This window comes from Cottoperca gobio, chromosome 15 (genome assembly GCF_900634415.1).
Source record: "Cottoperca gobio chromosome 15, fCotGob3.1, whole genome shotgun sequence".
Taxonomy (NCBI): domain Eukaryota; kingdom Metazoa; phylum Chordata; class Actinopteri; order Perciformes; family Bovichtidae; genus Cottoperca; species Cottoperca gobio.
The window spans coordinates 13963330-13981127 of record NC_041369.1 but is presented as its reverse complement, the minus strand read 5'-3'; the positions used below and the strand labels follow the sequence as shown (position 1 = coordinate 13981127).

Here is a 17798-nt window from a genome sequence, read left to right as displayed (position 1 = left end):
AAATTCCACAGCAGTGAGTCATACAGTATGCTAGTGTGGGGGAATTTAGAAAAAGTAAAAATTCTTTTTTGGCTTTTTTTGAATAAAAAAAGAACCTATGAATCATCTTCTCGTTTGGCTTGTTAAAAACAGATCAGCCAACTTCTTGTTTGAATAAATAATATAATGCAAGCTGCTCTTAAAACGCCCTCACACATAACTGAACTGAAAAGTCATAGATTGTGTCTTCATCTTCCTCACACACACACACACACACACACACACACACACACACACACACACACACACACACACACACACATAATAATACACTTGTACAAACACCCAAACACGCACACACAACAAATCAGGACAGAGGAAATCATGATCAGGTCCAAAATATAAATATGACTTTATTTCACAATCCCAAAAAGAGATCAGCCATCCATATAAGGAATGCTAAATTAAGTCTCTTCTCAAGTCTAAACTGGATATACTTTCAGCAACGTACAGTAATTCAGTTTCAAAATAAGCAAGATCATCCATTGTCTAAACACCATTAACAGTACAGTAAAAACAATATGGTTCACAAACATATTTACACATTTTTCTACTAATAAAAGTTTTTTTTTCAGATTTTTTAATGCTGGTGCTAGTTGTTAGTTCCTCGTTGATACAAAGACTTTCAAAGTGAAGAGAACGTCCCCCACAGGAAATCAAAAGAAACATTTACAACTGTAACTTTCCCATGTCGTGCTCAAAAAAGTTAAATCAACTGATTTAAAAAATGTTTACATTCATTTTACTCTGTGTGTATTTTGTGATTTTTGAGAATTGTTGCAGAGTTTGGTTATCAGTGGAAGACATTTAAGCTCTTTATCGACATCTGCACAATAATTAGCTTTTTACGGGTAATTGAAAAACATCATGATCAAGGGTGGAGATAACGTTTGCATCATCCAGAAAAATGATAAAACTACCTTTGCATTGAAACATATACCAGATCAGTGTGTGCTGAGTTTTATAAAAGCACCATGCCATCACTGCACAGTATATAACCAGGTCAAGTCAATATTGTCCTATTAGCACCAAAAGGAAGTCAAAGTGTGTGAAAGACCAAAATGTTTCTCACAGGAAACATTTATACCACCAGTGTTAGTGTGAATATCAGAGAAAGGTCTCGTTTGTGCTGAAATTTCATAGCTGAGTTCTTAAAACGACGAGCTTCTCTTTCATGGGTAATAAAAAAGATCCTGATTCACCAGAAGTTGACATCAACCCCCTCATTCAGACCCTGTAAGGAAAAAGTTATCTGTAAACAAAGTCTTCACAAGGCTCGAGCACCCGAGATCGTCTTCTCGTCTGAGTAGGATCTGATGTTTAAGTGGTTTTTCAACAAAAGCAGAGAGGAGGAAAAAGAAATAGATTGATGATTGAACATCGACGGACACCGCTTTGTATTCAAATCCAGAGTATGAACATAAAAACTGGTAATATTCTGTTGACATATCTGACACTTTGTGAAAAATGAGGTCTTAGTAGCACCATCAAAATGTACAGTAAGCTTTAGAAATCCTATAATCACACCATATTTTCTTGAATTCCTTTTCCAGAAGGTGAACATAGGTTAAGTGCCAATAATGATAAGCACCTCACTGTTGCAGCTTTTTACCATTCCTCATTATGCTAAGCTTTAAATTTCATTAGATATGTATGCCATTTTCAGTCTAATATATGAAAATGAAACAAATGCAAAAATACTGTAAAAATAAAGCCGGGTTCATGCTAAACTGTCATATATATCTCTATCTGTACATACATATTCAGGCCTATGGATTGGGACCTTTTTCAAGTTAAGTTTAAGAAAATAAAAAAAGTGCTTCTTAATATGCCATACATATCTGTGAATGAAAGAAAGAATATGTAGACGTAGAGAAAGAAAACAACAAACCAAAGAAGAACATTTCTTTCATCGACTGCCAACAGAAATCAGAGGCAGCAGAAGGAAAAACAGGATGCTACATTTGACAATCTGTAGTAAATATACGCAGAATATTAGTTTTCTACATTATGTGATGTAATGATGTTTAACAGAGGGTACAGTGAGAATGGCACCAACGTAAAAGCCAATGAGATTCATCTTATGACAAGCAAACTATTGGCTGAAATAAAGACACCCTACTGTACAACATGAATTTCGAGCGTCAACACATAATGGAGGTTATCATAGAAATCTTGCAGTAAACAGGCTTACACCAGGAATTAAATAGAAATCGTTATGATCAGAATAAATAATCACATCTTTTTTGTTCTTAATCATGTATATAAAACCAGTTTAAAAATGTCTTTAAAATGCTTCAAAGCACCATCTCTTTACAATAAAAACACAGAAACTCACAGTTAAAAAAGCCAACAAACTTTGGTCTTCCTCATCACTTTGACGGCAGAGACGAAGAAGGAGCAAAGTCAACAAACAGATACTAGAAAAGCACAATGAAAACGAGGTTAAAAATGAAAGTAGCAGTTTGAAGTGGACTGAGGTAAGGCAGAAGCACAGGGTGTTGGAGTTTTTTGTGTGTCTGTGTGTGTGTGTGTAAAACATGTTCACTAAGTCCAGCGATTGTAGGGGCCTGTCACTTGGGTAAGAGCATAAGGGGACACGGTAACGACACCATCCCTCGGGAGAGTCCACGCTTGACGTGTGGGGACATTCATGATCTTCCTCGTCTCCTCTGCCTCCTCCCCTGTCTCCCCCTCTAGCTCCACACCTCCAGCTCCTTTGCCGTTCTGCCCGAGTAATTCCTCCATCCTTAATCTCTCAGCTTCCTCCTCCCGTTCCCGTTCCCGCTTGGCCATTTTGGCGTCCCACATAGCCATCCCGTGGCCTGGTTCATTTAGAGACTTATGCTGGTAGAAGACCAGGGAGATGCGGGTGGGGTGGCTGCGGTTTGGCCTAAGGATAGGGGTGGTGGCGTGGAGCTCGCGCCGTGCACACTCTATCAGGATTGAGCCGTGCGACGGTGCCACGGCGACTCCGCCTATGTCCCGGTCCAGGAAGTTGTGCTCGCTGTCTGACCACACCTCTTCCTGCTTAACTTCCTCTGGGTCAAGCGGGGGAGTTTGTGGGGGAAGGGGGACAGATGAGAGCGGAGGGAGGCCATGACCCCTGACCTCTGCCGTGACATCTCCTGCAGCCCTGTGGAGTCCATTGAGCCTGCTGAAGAGGCCCTCAGAGGTAGGTCTGGGGGAGAAGGAGGAGGGAGGAGGAGCACTCCCACTGGGGGAGGGTCTGCGCAGAGGAGAGCAGTGCACCTCGTTGGGCTCATTTTTAAAAGCATGGGGGTAGTCACCAAGGACATTATGTGGAGGTAAAAATACACCCTGGTTATCAGATGCTGGAGAATAACCATTCACAGCATCACTCATTGTCTTAAAATTAAGAGGTGAGCCATTCTGTCCAAACTGGACGCCATGGTGGTTGGGGGAGAAGACCTCCTTCGGTGGGGTGACCCCTGCACCCAGAGTGGGGTAGCTGCTGGTGCTCTGGTTGTAAGTGCTTGGTTGATTCTTCTCCGGTGGGTACCTTCCAACGCTGGCAGGTCTGGGTGGTAGTCTGTATGAGTTGTACAAGCCCTGTGGCTCTGTTTTGGACGTAGAAAAAAACACATATTTCTAAAACACTGATGTGATAATCAAAACAACATTTATACTTTCTGACCTATTACTATTAAAATAGATTAGCAACATGATTTACTACCTTTGTTGGGGGTTTCGTTTTTCACTTTCCCAGGAGTCAGCGCGAGCTTCTTCTCCAGTTTGTCTGCTTGAGCCTTCTGACGAGCTTCTTGCCTTATCTTACGAGCTGATTTCACCGGCTCAGCCAATAAACGCACCTGATAAATAATAATAATTTAAAAAAAGGTTAAAACATGATTAATGTTGTGACATTAATCAACAGTGAGCAAAATGTAAATACGAAATAAGTAATAAAAAAGCAAAGAAATATGAGGTCATGGGGTGATTTAAAATAAAATATTGCAAACGCTATATAAAGTTATTATAAAGATATTATTATTATTATTATTTATTGGCTAAATAAGCACGCTGTATTCCCCCCGTTGTCATATGAAGTAGGTCATCTGTTCTAGAAGATGGAGGTGTTTAAAAACATTTTAATATTATATATTAATAGAAAATAAAATGTTGCATTTAGTAAGAAAAGAAAAACAACATCATAATAATAAACAGCAAAAGCTGCTTTTTCTGTTCACTCACCTCTCGGGGAAAAGCGGACAGAATTTGCAGAGCACCACTTCGGATCTTGGCCCACTGGCCCTCAACGTGACCAAACTCATCCCTTTCAGAGATCTTGTAGAGTGGCAGAACGTGGAGCTGCTCATCTTCTGGTATGTTACGCACGGCACGATTATCTTCCTTGGTTAAAGTGCAAACCTGAAAAAGGGCGTAGACAAAAGGCAAGTTGTTGAACCAAACAGTAGGCCATATCCAATCAACACCTCAAGAGGCAGAAACACAATATAGCAGATCGCATGGTGTCACATTCCTCGCTTGCTTACCACAGTGCTGCCGTTATTCATGTTGTGAGTGTCCTTGTGAGCGTGAGCACAGAAATCCACACAGGCTGTGACCCCAGAAAAAGGACGACCCTCCCTCCCACCCAGCCGGCAGTCAGTCCCTGCCGCCTCATTTTCCACCTAGGAGAAAGGACAAGATATGAGGAGAGTTTGGTTTGTGGGGAAGATGGTAAACGATTCAAAGTAAGTCATTTGAGAATAAAGAGAAGAAAATTTAAATATTTCTATTGGAATTCCGTTAATAGCAGCCGAATAAAGCTAGAGATCATCAGATGAGAAGTGTGGCAACTGTTTAATGCTTCATACCTGGTTTTGGAAGGCCTCCGGAGCCAGCCTTTTGTAGAGTGGTGCCAGGTCAGTGGCGAGATTCTGAAGGTTGCTCTCTATCTTCTCCTCCTAAGATTAATACACATAGTTTGGAGTTTTAGAGAACGTGTCTGATACAACTAGCACACTGATTATAAACAACATATCCTCTCACATTACTATTACAACAGGAGAAAGAAATCAGAGACATTGTAATAGATGATTTCCTCTAGGATTTTTGGAAGATGACCACTTTCTCACCTCGTCCCGGTAGTCTCCAAGCAGGCGGAACTTGCGGGGCACTTTGCTGCGGGCAAACTTACAGCCATTGAAGTACATACTCCAGGAGCAGCCAAAGGAAAATGAAGCTCCGCAGGTATCTTGGTCCAAACCCTGGCATGCACACGTACGACTGTGGAGACGGAGTGGCGGGAGGAAGATAATGAAACGAACAAAGCTGGGAAGAAATAGTGTCATCGAAAAAAACAAAGAAGAGGTACTCACTCTTCATTGAGGGCACAGCGTCGGCTGGTGGGGGAGCCGTATTTAAAGAGGGTCTGTGTGAGTTCTTGGTAGAGATTGTCCGCCACCGGTCGAGGGATTCCCTCCCACGCCAGGATGAGGATCACCAACACGGCGGTATCACAGAAGTGCCCTGGCCTCCGGCGGACCAAACACAGCAGCTTCTCCTGTTCACTGCCACGCCGGATCACCTGTCAGATGACGGTGCACACAGAAAACAAGCAGATGAACGACAGCACTGTAACACAGCAAAACAAGAATATTTGAAACAATATCACAACATTCTGTATCAGCATGAGGAAATGGGTTCAAAGCATTGATCTTCCAAACCACAAGGTTGGGTTCAAAGAGAATAGTTTAAAGATGGTCATGTTTAGGTGTAAGCCTTGACAAGTCTATGTTTAAGGATGAAGATGGAAGTGATTATATTTAGGTTATGGTTACATGGTTGGGGGCAGATTAGGGTTTACTGTGGTTGTGGTAAGGGTAAGAATCTGGGAGGGACTTCCTTCCCCTAAATATACTATGATAGGATCCACAAGAACGCTTCAATAAACAGAAGACATAGTCAGGACATTTAGGAAACTACCATGAACACAAACACCAGCCACATACCCATTTAGCTATTGGACACCCCTGGGAGCTCTTTCCTTCTTTCCCAGTGTAAACAACGACTTCCACCCTTACTGCATTTCCTTTGGCACCATATCTGGAACACACATAAGAGAAACTATACTGTTTGTGCTATTCAACACAGAGCAAATATCACTGACAACACATATTAGAAATGATCACATTGCTACCCATACCTGAGGTCAACTGACAATAAAGACATCACATCAATAAAATGCACAGACATCATTTACAGTGGTAGAAAAGATCCTTTAATTAAGTAAAAGTACTAATACTACACTGTGAAAATACTCATGTCCTGCATTCAAAACCTTACCTAAGTAAAGGTTTTTATTATCAGCAAAATGAACTGAAACTGTAAAAGTATTGATTGTGCACTAAAATGCTCCCTGTCAGTGTATTACTATTATAAAAGGTGTTTTTTGATTTATATTACTGCTGCATTATAGTGTGTGTTGCATTTTATTAATGTAGACCTTTAGGATTGTCCTAATTCTTTACATCTTTATATACTTTTGTGTAGTTCAACAATGCATCAATGCATCATATATCTATAAGACCATCATATTGTTTGTTGAAAAGCTTAATGACTGCAGAATTAATTTATTCAGTTAAGTGTAGTTGTCAGATGGACTGCGATGGACGCCTAGATGTTTTATAAAGGCTTTCATCTTGGTTTGCGGCCCCTTCTCTCAGCTCTAGGGGTTTCCTGTTTCAACATGTGTGTATCTGAGACAGAGGGTACACGTGTTGAGCTAGGTCAGCAATGCTTCTTTTTAATGACAGACTCTTCGTGTGTGACCTCACCCCATTCCACCAAGCCCATATTTGACTAGTAGGCTCTGAGTGTGTTTGGTAGAAAACACACCCACATACACAAAGTGTAAACAGAGTAGTAGTAGTCACTCTACCTGTTCTCCATCAGTTCCCTCACTGCAGGAACACTAGGCCCTGCTCCAAGGTGAGTATAGTAAGGGCCTTCCTCCTTTTCAATGATCTGGTCTGTGGAGAGAAACAACAAAAACAGGTTATATTAGATATCATGGCAACTTTACAGAGTGTAGAACTGTCGTTCAAATACCGATCAGATGTTGGTATATTTGTTTTAGAAAACATGGATGCCTCTCGATAAAGGAGTCAGATTAATGTAAAGGTAATATACACAGTTAACGCAGCTGGATCTCAGTTCAGGGGCCACCACCTTGGATGTTCACATTTCAAAACCAAATACATCCTAACGTGTCAAGGCTTCACAAAGCATACCAAAGCCTCATCCAAATATGGCAGAGAAATGCGGCCTCCTTATGCTTGAATTGGCCCTTGAAGTAGGACACAGCTTGCAAATGTGTGTGTGTGTGTGTGCGTGCGTGTTTGCATAAGAGAGAGAGAAACCGAAAAGTTTGAGGACTGCAGTGTTATTTGAAAGTAAACTAACTGGGTAATTTAATCATATATCCAATGTGATACTAATACAGACGCTACACACTTTTCTTCCTAAAGATAATAAGTTAAACCAACTCACCCATGCATTGACAGGATGGAAGATCAGCCAGTTTTTTGGAAGGTGTATTGAGCAAGTTCTTGGTAGGGGTGTCCAAAAAACTCATAGGAGACTCCAGAAAGCTATTGACGCTGTTCTTGGATGGAGTTGACTCTGCAGAGTGGCCCAGATCCCCATCAGTAGCTGTGGACAGGACAGTGACAGGTCCTGCCCTCTCCAGCTTGTAGTAGCCCTGCTGGCTCAGAGGAGGGGACTGCCGAGCCCCTGAGAAGCCATTAGCCAGTCCATGGTGATCAGTGGAGTGGCTAAGGAAAGCAGTGTTGGCTGGGCTGGTGATCGGATCAGCACTGTGCTGCAGCCCGCCGCAGGGTTGCGCTACCTGAGATAACAAATGCCTTTCACAGTCCTGCCCAGCATGGCCATTGCATGGATTGTGTTGGTGGAGTGGACCATTTGAAAGTGACCATGGATAGTTTTCTGGACCACGAGTGTGGTTGACCCTTGGGAGAGTGCTGTAGTTCTGAGTCTGCGGCCCTAAGAGGGCTGCACTGTGTGCGTTACTGTGATGGATGAGTTGCCTCCTTTCCTCCTGAGCCTCAGCCAAGTACCTCTTCAGGTCAATTTGAGACTGAGGCAGAAACAGGTTCCTCTTGTGGGGAAGGCCTGATTTCCCCTGCGGTTGGATCTTCTGGCCTCTGCCCCTATGGGCCGTCTCTCCATTTGGCATGCGCTTTGAGAGGGGGGTCCTGGAGTTTATTCCCTCATTAGGTACATCACTTTTCTTCTTCCTGGGCTTGGAAGGCGTAGCTCTTGTTTTTTTCACGATTGGCTTTTTCTGAGTGGGGGGTACCTGGGAATTATAGTTGTATTTAATGGCAGACACAGGTGTTCCTTTTGGAGGGTTGTTCTCTGACTGCTGGTTGTGTCGAGACTGGATGATGAAGGCCAGGTCTGCCAGCTGAGCTGCCACCTCCTCCTCCTCTCTGTTTCTCCTTGCTTTACCAAAAAGCCTGTCTCTGTCCTCCCCAAACAATCGCTCATGATCTTTACTGAGTCTCATGTCGCTGGGATATTTATAGCTGCATTCTGACTTGATGACATGAGAACCAAAACCCGGTTCTGTCCTCCTGCAGGGTGCTTTATCTCTGTCTGAGCTGGCCTCTAAGAGATCCTGAAGAGACAACTTTGCGTTAGTGCTCGACCCCTGGGAGCACTGGATGACATTCCCTTGTCTTGCCACAGGAGGGCGTATGACTGACGTCTGGTGCAGTGGCGAGCTGATGACCGAGACTTTGTTGTAGCGGAAAGCTGCAGTGGGTTTGGCTTCTTGCAGGGTTGTATTTGTGTTGGAGCTTGAAAATGGGGCCGAAGTAGAAATGGGATGTTCACACTTACGTTCAGTTTTAATGGACCCTGGGGTGCTTTGAGGTATAGCTGCCAGTTGAGTCAAGGCCTCAATAGCAATAGCCTGATCAAAACTAAGATTTCTTCTCTCCGCCAAAGACTGCACGCTTGGTTGCAAGACACTTGGAGGACGTTCACTTTTGATAACAGGAGTGCTTTTCTGACACAAGTCATTCTGTAAGTCCTCTGGCTCTTTTTTGACGAAGTGCAAATCTGGTGGCTCTGTTTTGATGGAGCAAAGAATTGAAGATCGTGAGCTGAAAAGTTTCTCCTCCAGTCCCTTTCTCTCTGTGACAGAAAGACACACCACAGCCGCCAGCGTGGACAACGGGTCTTCACAGACCTCATCTTCATCAGTCAGCTGTGTGGTGGCCTGTTCAGTGATCCACATCCACGGCTCCTCCAGTTTGATCTTCTTTAGTGGAACTGACATGTCGTCTGGAGGAGTCTTGGGTCCATTCTCAGGGCAGTCTTTAGGGGTTGCAGCTATTATAGTCCTTTGTGGCTCTGATGCATTAGTAGTCCTTTTATATGAAGACTTCAGATCAGAGTGTGACCCAGTGGTCATATCAGCACCATTAGGTTTTTTCAGGTTCTCAGCAGAACCATTCAGAGAAGTCACAGAAGAGCATACGTTTTGGTGAAGTGCAATGTTGGTCAGCTCTAGCCCGGGCTCGCTTTTAACAAGTGCCGGCCGTCCGCCTTGGTCCGAGGCCAAGTTGTGGTTAAGCGAGTGGGTGATGGGGGGAGCTTGTGTATGAGGTATGTGGCCTTCCTCCCCTTCATCCTCCTCTGCTGCCGTGTGGGTGTCATCCATCTGTGCCTTGCCTTTGCCATTTACCGACCCACTTTCTGGAACCACCTGAGACACGGAGACAGAGAAAGAGGGAAACAAGAGGAGAGCGGTGACTCAATAAGCTCTAGCAGTATACAGTGATTCAGCTCGTTCTAAACAGTCACGGCACACAGCACAACAGATTGCCTCTCAGCATGGCATGGGTATCTGCTGCAACCACTACCGAGGCTGCGGAAAATATTATGACATGTGAAAACAAAGAGTATGCTTTCTGTAAATCGTGCCGAAACCGATCTCTAAACAGAGATAATAAAAAGTTCAACTGTGTTAGTCACAGTGGAGGCTTCAATCAGGACTACGTTCCTGCATGAGCTGCTGAGTGTTGAGAGCCACAGACCCACAGGTAGCTGAGAGCCAACAAGTAAACATTTAGAGTCACGCACAGTTCATGATTATCACTGAGGGCATGAGTTCAACGTGCACATTCATGTTGCGTTTGTGCCGGGTTTGTAGGTGTATTCTGGGCATGCATGCATGTGTATGTAAGCACATGTGATTATTAACGCAGCAGCCCTGCCATGTTAACCCCTGTGCATTGTTAAGTGAGTGATTAACCCACTCAGGGTCTTATCCAGACACAGCCCAGCTTGACCCTTTGGCTAAGACAGATTCTGACTGCCAGCAGAGCTACAACCATCCAAAGGTCCACAGTATTGACATATAGATTGCCTCCAAAAGCCATGTTGGAAACACACTACCACAGACTGTCTTAAGTGCAGACAATCATAGCTATAACTAAATAATCAATTGAATTGGGGAGAAATAGAGGTTTTGGAGGCTTTAGAAAGGCTTTGAGGATGGTCTTTTGCCAGAATATTGTAGTTTACAAGTTACCCTATCTTATCTGATGACTTTCATGTACTCGTGTTGTGGTGTAAAATGTGTTTATGTATCTATGTATTCAAGTGAGGCTCTGCACGGAATGTGGAGAAACATTTTTCTTTGAACTAGACAATAAAGACTATATATCTAAACTAAAAGGCCATGAAGGCAAACCCAGTCTGATAAAAATCTAGCTTATATACAGTGTTTCCACAACTTATGTAAAAGCCTTCTTTATTTTTCATTATCTTGAGTGAGCAGTTGTCAACTGAAGTCAAATAAAGCTGCTTCTTATTTTAGGATTTAACCCCGCATCACATTCAGAACTAAAGCCTTCAGCAGTGGAAGACTGATTAAAAATGTTGCAGCGTGACAAGATAAAAAATCCTCATGTGCCAAGACTCAGCTGACAAAAGGATCTTAAACTTGTTTGCAGGAGCTGAAAGATATGTGTGCATTACTGTGAGCTGTGTGTACTGTATGTCTATGTGAGTGTGTCCGTATTTTCCCTCTAATGAACTTGCGCAACTGCAGGGTAACTGGAGATTCGTTCTTTATCACTGTTTATCTGGCACCCATTAAACTCCATCAATGCCACTGTTTTATTCACATTTTGCAGAAGGAGATGCACTCCAAGCGGATCAAACAGCTACAGTACTTTAATATAAACCAGAATGCTATGAACCAACAGACCAAACAGAAAACACTTTATAAGTTACATGTGCTCTATTCAACTCTGTTCTCCCTATTTCCATCAGACATGGGGGCTGGGTTTGGTCCAGGTCCTGAGACATCCTGGATAAAATGGTTGACTTTCAAGTGTGCACAGTGAAAACAGAATTGAGCCTTGTGACATCCCACATATGATGGCTGCTGAGCAAGAGCGTGAACTGTCATTCATGAGGAAGAAGTCGTTTGAGAGCTAAAAGTATTCAATTAAAGATGGAAAATAAAAGCTGTCAACGGCAGTGCTGAGGTCTAAGAGGATTAATACTGAGCAAATCTCCTGCATTGGCTGTTTAAAGAAGGTTGTTAGTTACCTTAAGTAGATCTGTTGCTGTGTGAAGTCAGGCAGAAAAGAGAAACTACAACTGTTGGTTAAAACTTTCTTAAGATCCTTTATTAACCATGATGATTGGTATCCAATATATTTAGTTTTATTACATATCATATTTTTTTGTATGCTGACTGAATCTCAACCTAGAATGTTTTATCACCAATTTATCACCGATTCGTTCCACTGATGTGGTGATCCTGGTGATCCTGATCCCTCTCTGATCCATTGCACTTTCTCCCCAGTCCGCTGCACTCGCCGTGGTTGTGGTCATGACTGTGTGACTGTACTACTAGAAACACGCTGATGATGAAACTGATAGCTGGAGCTCAGGCTGAGGGTGAGGCAATGCTGAAGCTGCTGATGCAACAGGGTGAGATACCCGCTCCACACAGCATGTGCAAATGGCCCACCGCGACGTTCAAATGAGCGAGTGAGAGAAAGAGTGGAAAAAATGGGGAACAGGGAGAGGGAGGGGGGGGGGGGAAGGCAGTGTGTCTGTCACAATAAACTGCTTTCAATGACAAAGCAGCTCTGGCCGGCTTCCAGCACTGCAATAGACACACGCGTGTCTCTGTGCATGTGTATGCGTGTGCTTCCATTTGTGCATCCAAGTGTTCATGATCCGACATCAAAGTACAGCCCCTGTTTTTAATTATGTTACATTTAGCCTTGTGATAACAAAAAAGCCTAATGCAGGATGTAAATGCACAGTCATGTGCTCTCATTTAGCCACTGGGTCTCTGGAGAAAGCTGGGTCTGTGATGTGTTAGGGCTGTGTCTTTGTGCTGTTGTGTCTGCCTCAGGGTATCTAAAATCACTCACATGGTACTGTACTGTTTTAAATGCAAACATAGTCTTCTTCTTTTCCGTTAGACAAACACAGAGCAACCTGCTGTGTGTGTCAGAGCTTTGAAAATCTACAAAACATACGATAGATATAGATAAGGGTGAGTGCTTTACAAACAAACACACGTTCAGAGACCCAACCAAGCAACAGAAGTGTAACCGCCGCTTGAATCCTAACAACCCTCTCTCTCTGGGTCTCCAAGGCAGTTCAAAGGAGTGTGTATCTATTCTTCACTCAACAACACAGACATACAAACACTCACATACACAACATGTCTACTCCAACCATAAAGAGAGTGCTCTGAATTCATGAAATCATTTCTGAGTAACTTACAGTCGTGTTCACTTCAGAAACCGTACACCGTTAGGATCACCTCACACCACCCTCAGAAATGGTACACAGAAAAAGCATGCTTCCTTCCTGGCTGCGAGTGTAAGTAGTGGTTTATGAGTACACGTGAGAATTTCCTTCATTCATTGAGTGAGCATTTCCTGTCTGCGCTGAACTCAATGTCTCGCAGTGAACACACAAAAGCTATATATTAAAAAGAAACAAACAAGGCCTTATAAGTGGCAATAAACCTAATGAGCCTCAGTAAAACCCACTCCCAGCATCAGTATGAATTACAGCTTAATCAACTGTAAAATTAAACAAATTAAGCCAACATCAGTACCAGAAGTAACTTTCCCACAAACCACACGGTAATAATACCATTATTACTGCAGCCAAAACTAGTAAAAGCAAGCCAAATTGCAAGCTACGACCCCGACTTACAAGCACTCCACTCTTCCGCTAAGCAGTCAGAAAACAGCAGGTGCAGAAATATGGCTGTCCAAACCCCTGCAAGAAAGAAAAGGGGAAGCCAAGGGGCTCTTCATACAGTATATAACGTCTTAAAAAGACATGCAACGGCAAAAGAGAATAGCTGTGTCTGTTACTATGGAAACTGACCTCTTTATTGCTGACTTTGTTGTCACATCCTTTAAACCCACCTGGAAAAGACAAGCCAAACACTCACACACAGAAGTCCTCAGTGATTCAGGAGGAACAATAACAAGACCAGCTTCCAAATAAAGCGCTCCAATCAGCTAAATCCAGAGTGGCAGAGAGAGATACAACGTAGGATAACCTCTAGATGAGCTCCACTGTAGCTGACCCATCTGCAGCGAGACAATAGACCCCAGGGTGAATAATCCAGCCGCCTTTACCTTGTCTGTCCTCGGAGGAAGCCCCTCCGGTTTAGGCAGCATATCCCTAAAAGGTATTGGTGGCCATCTTACTTTGCCTTCCTTTAGCCTCAAAAGAAAACGCTGGCTACAGTAGCCGTGCGTAGGGCAAGCTCCTGGGTGTCATGACTAGGGCGACTGTGAGCCTCTGTAGCAAAGTGCTGCTACAGCAGACACGCACACACACACAGACATATAGACGCACACACATACGGGATGCCTTTCGCAGACGCAGACAGAGCCTCATCAGCCAATAGCGTGAGGACCTTAGCGGCTTGTAAATTATCTTCCATGCCTAGACTCTCCTAAACAAAGGATCCCCTATGTGGGCTTTTTACTCGAGCCCTACACACACGGATTGGTGGCAAGCTGTGGAACGGACACTGCACACTTTCTGGATCTGGATCACAGGAAAACAACTCCTGCCCTACTGAGGTATTAACCCCTAAAGCAGCTCACCAGAACGGCTTTGGGCTCAGAGAGAAGGAAGACATATTTACGCCCGACACCTCCAATATTTGACAATTCATACCAAAACAATCCAGATTGATAGATAGCACTACAGGTTTTTAGAAGAAAATATGTATTTTGGATTATGGGGTGAACTGTCCCTTTAAAATATTCGCCCGGAGTTTAAAATCATGTGATCTATTATATTAAATGCAATAGGTGTAAGTGTTGCAGTCTGTACCATCACACACAGTGTGAAGCATGTTAAATCACGCTGTGCCTTTTAAACTGCCTTTCTGCAGTACGTCTAATTCACACAGAATCTAGACACGGTGGGAGCAGGAAAGAGGATGTTGACAATTCCCTGAGGAAATCTGTGGTTAGACAAAAAACAAGGAGACAGAAAGCAATGACAAAGACAGAAAAATGTTATGAGAGAGTGAAGTACTCCCCCTTTTCAAAGACAACCATGTGGCCAAGATGCTGAGGTCATACTGGGACAAGGAACCATGAAGGCGAGCCAGTGCCTGTCGTTAACACTCTAGTGACCGACTTCAGCCGTGTGTTTTGTTGTGGAAGCAGAGAGCGTGCAGCTTAATCCAGACATAACAATGAAAACTACATCAGCATAGTGTGCATGCAATAAAGATGCAAATATCAGGATGAATAAAACGAATGCACAAGCATGTCATGGTGAAAGATGGAAGTCATTATTACGGGACTTAGCAGTAAGCTATCCCAAAATCTCAAAAGGTATTCATAAGAACGTTACATCCAACAGGCCTGAATTATCCCCCATATAATGAAATGTGTTTATAAAAGGGATAGGGTCCTCTGTCAACATCAACACATGTCAGTTCATTTATGATCATGTACATTTTCACACTATATTAATATTTAACTACAATGTTTTAAACACTATGGAGCACTTTAAAAAAAAAATGATAACTACACTGAAGAATTGCATCTTTTTATCTCTTTTTATCACACTGCAGAGTTCAACAGTCAATCAGTTAGTCAGTTAGATGCTTATAACTTATCATAGTCAACCTCCTGCGTGCTTCGGGGCTTCATGCATATGTTTTCTCACGGCAAACATTTTCAAAACCAGCTTAGTACAATGCCAGACAGTGCATGTGTATACTATATTTATAGTTGTTGCTGCTGAGCGAAATAGTTTTTATGATTTGTTTTCTACAACAGTTAACTTTAAACCCTTTGCTAAGTGTTAGCAACTATCTGATCATTTAGTGTACATCTACAAGTACACGATTAATCATCAAAAACAAGTAATATTCAAATGAAAACCCCCCCAACAGTAATAATCACAAGTTTTCCTGACACACTGTGAAACAAACACAGATGCAGGCGAAACACTTTATATATAAACAAGACGTGTGTGTGGTGTGCTAAACTTTATCCCCATAAAATAATATTTCCCAAGCACTGTCAGCAACAGAAAACCTCAGGCCACATTACAACAACATATTCTCAGCTTTTTTTAAATCACAATATGGATCAGTGCCTGCAGATTTAGAATTCATATTGCCTCCCCATGTGGACATAAGGTAGCTTTAACGGTAATTTAACCGTGAACTGGACATAATAAACTTGTATGGACACCTGAAAAATCAATGTGTGCGCACGTTAGAGCATTTCACTTCCATTTACAGCTGCCAACATATGCAGGACTCAGTATATTACTCCTATAACTCAAGTATAACTTCCAAACTGACAGTTACGGATGTATTTGACCCATATTTTATCAGGTCATATTTATGATGCTAACTGGTTTTTCCCACTTTTCTCACTTACCAAATTGGAGAGAGCCATATCTGGTTTCAATGAGATATTTTCAGATTCATCGTGGCAGTTAAAGCTGAGCTCTCCTCTGAAGGGGAATGTCTCATGTAGTCTGACAGGTTTGACTCGACTGTCAAACAGGTTACACCAACCTAAACAACCAAAGGTTGTGTAAGATACACACCTACCAACTGCTACTTGTTTTAACTATCAACTGGCATATGCAGTTATAACAGTATTACTTTACACTAAATTATAAACTACACTATTAAATGATACATATAGACTGTGACTTCACTCCCCTATGATATGGTGTGTAAAGAAAAGATAACAGAAACTATTTTCAGTTTTCCTTTTCTTTAGTTTAGACAAAGAGCTCAACACTGATTACCTTCGCCAAGGAGGTTATGTTTTTGGCTTGGTTGGTCTGTTTGTTTGTTTGTTTTCCTGTTTGTCAGCAGAATTACAGAAAAACTACTAGCCCGATTTTCATGAAACTTGGTACACCTTTCCATATATAGATATACAAATGATGTCTCACTTTTGTCAACAGTGCAAGATAGGGCATGTGTGATGCATTCAGGTAGTTTCAGAAGAATTGGAAAAATGAGTTCACGACTTTCTCATGTGAATGCCCACTCAAGTCGGAACAACAACTCGGAAACTGATAACAACGTGTTGTTTAAATGCTCAGAGCAATAAAATACAACGCATGTTCTTTATAGAGTGGAGTTGTTTCCACATTACGACTTAATGCTCATGAACACACCGAAGTCGGAAGAACAATTAACCAACTCTTGGCGGAGTCATTCTAGTTGGCTCATGTAACCTTTCATTCTCTGGTATCAGGTATTAAAATGCAGAACAACTTTTACATGATTCCATGTTAACTATGTTTATGACAAGGTCATTTATAAAAACATGCACATTATAGAACTCCTCTCTTAAAATGAAGTATTGACTGCATTGGTTATACTGTGCTTCTCTGCCTTCATAACAGTCCTTCTCCTGCAGCCACTCCATTCCTGCATACAAAAATACTCCACAACTACTAACAATATTGCACCACACCCTTAATTTTCAGCTCTTTAAGTGTCCCATATGTTTTTTCCCTTTAACAAGCTACCCAGCTCTCATTAGGAACAAGTCGTCTGGACATTATTTACCCTAAGCTACAGTACATGAGCATACAAGCCAGGTAAAGAAAGTTGTTCTGCACCGCAGTCGTAAACTGTCTCTGACACATCTGGAGGCTGACCCATTGGAAACCGGCCCGGTGATGGAGCTGTGCCAAGCGTGATTGTTGCCAATAGTTGTCATTACTGCCATTACTGCTGACGCTAATGTAAACTTGCCTCCCATTTGCATGAAAAAACTACAGATCTTTGCTGAAGGTCAGTAGTTTGAGGGAGTTGTGACTTTCTTCAGTGAAAAATAACGATTGTAATAGTGTTAACAACCATGGGGAAATGGGAAAACATAACTCTGCTTAGACTTGTCCCCATGCTGCTCATCCAGTCGTCCACTCATGCACAACAAATTCACACAATTACACAGACTGAAACAAAGGTGAAAGCCCAAAAGACCAACACACACAAAAGTTAAGAGACTAAGCAGTACTAATCTATATGCAAACACCCACATTAGCATTTGGATACTATGTAGCCAGACCAAGGCAGTTTGAAAGCTGATTTCCCTTGAAGAGAACCTTGTAACCATAAAGCCAGTGTTAGTTGAGAGGAGGCAGCAGTATGGCTCACGTCACACTATTACCTTTTCCAAAAGAACATCTGTGTA

The 17798-nt window shown here is 42.4% G+C and overlaps 1 protein-coding gene across 1 annotated transcript in view; it reads right to left on the bottom strand.

Moving 5' to 3' along the window:
- Positions 1-367: 367 nt before the first annotated feature.
- The window catches only part of tet1 (tet methylcytosine dioxygenase 1), a 28900-nt gene continuing 11469 nt past the window's right edge, over positions 368-17798 (bottom strand). Inside the window, 10 exon segments of the mRNA XM_029449317.1 lie at positions 368-3620; positions 3737-3872; positions 4255-4431; positions 4557-4694; positions 4881-4970; positions 5142-5292; positions 5385-5593; positions 6018-6111; positions 6947-7037; positions 7558-9802. Of these exon segments, the coding sequence (XP_029305177.1) occupies positions 2587-3620; positions 3737-3872; positions 4255-4431; positions 4557-4694; positions 4881-4970; positions 5142-5292; positions 5385-5593; positions 6018-6111; positions 6947-7037; positions 7558-9802 (4365 nt within the window). The 3' untranslated portion in view covers positions 368-2586.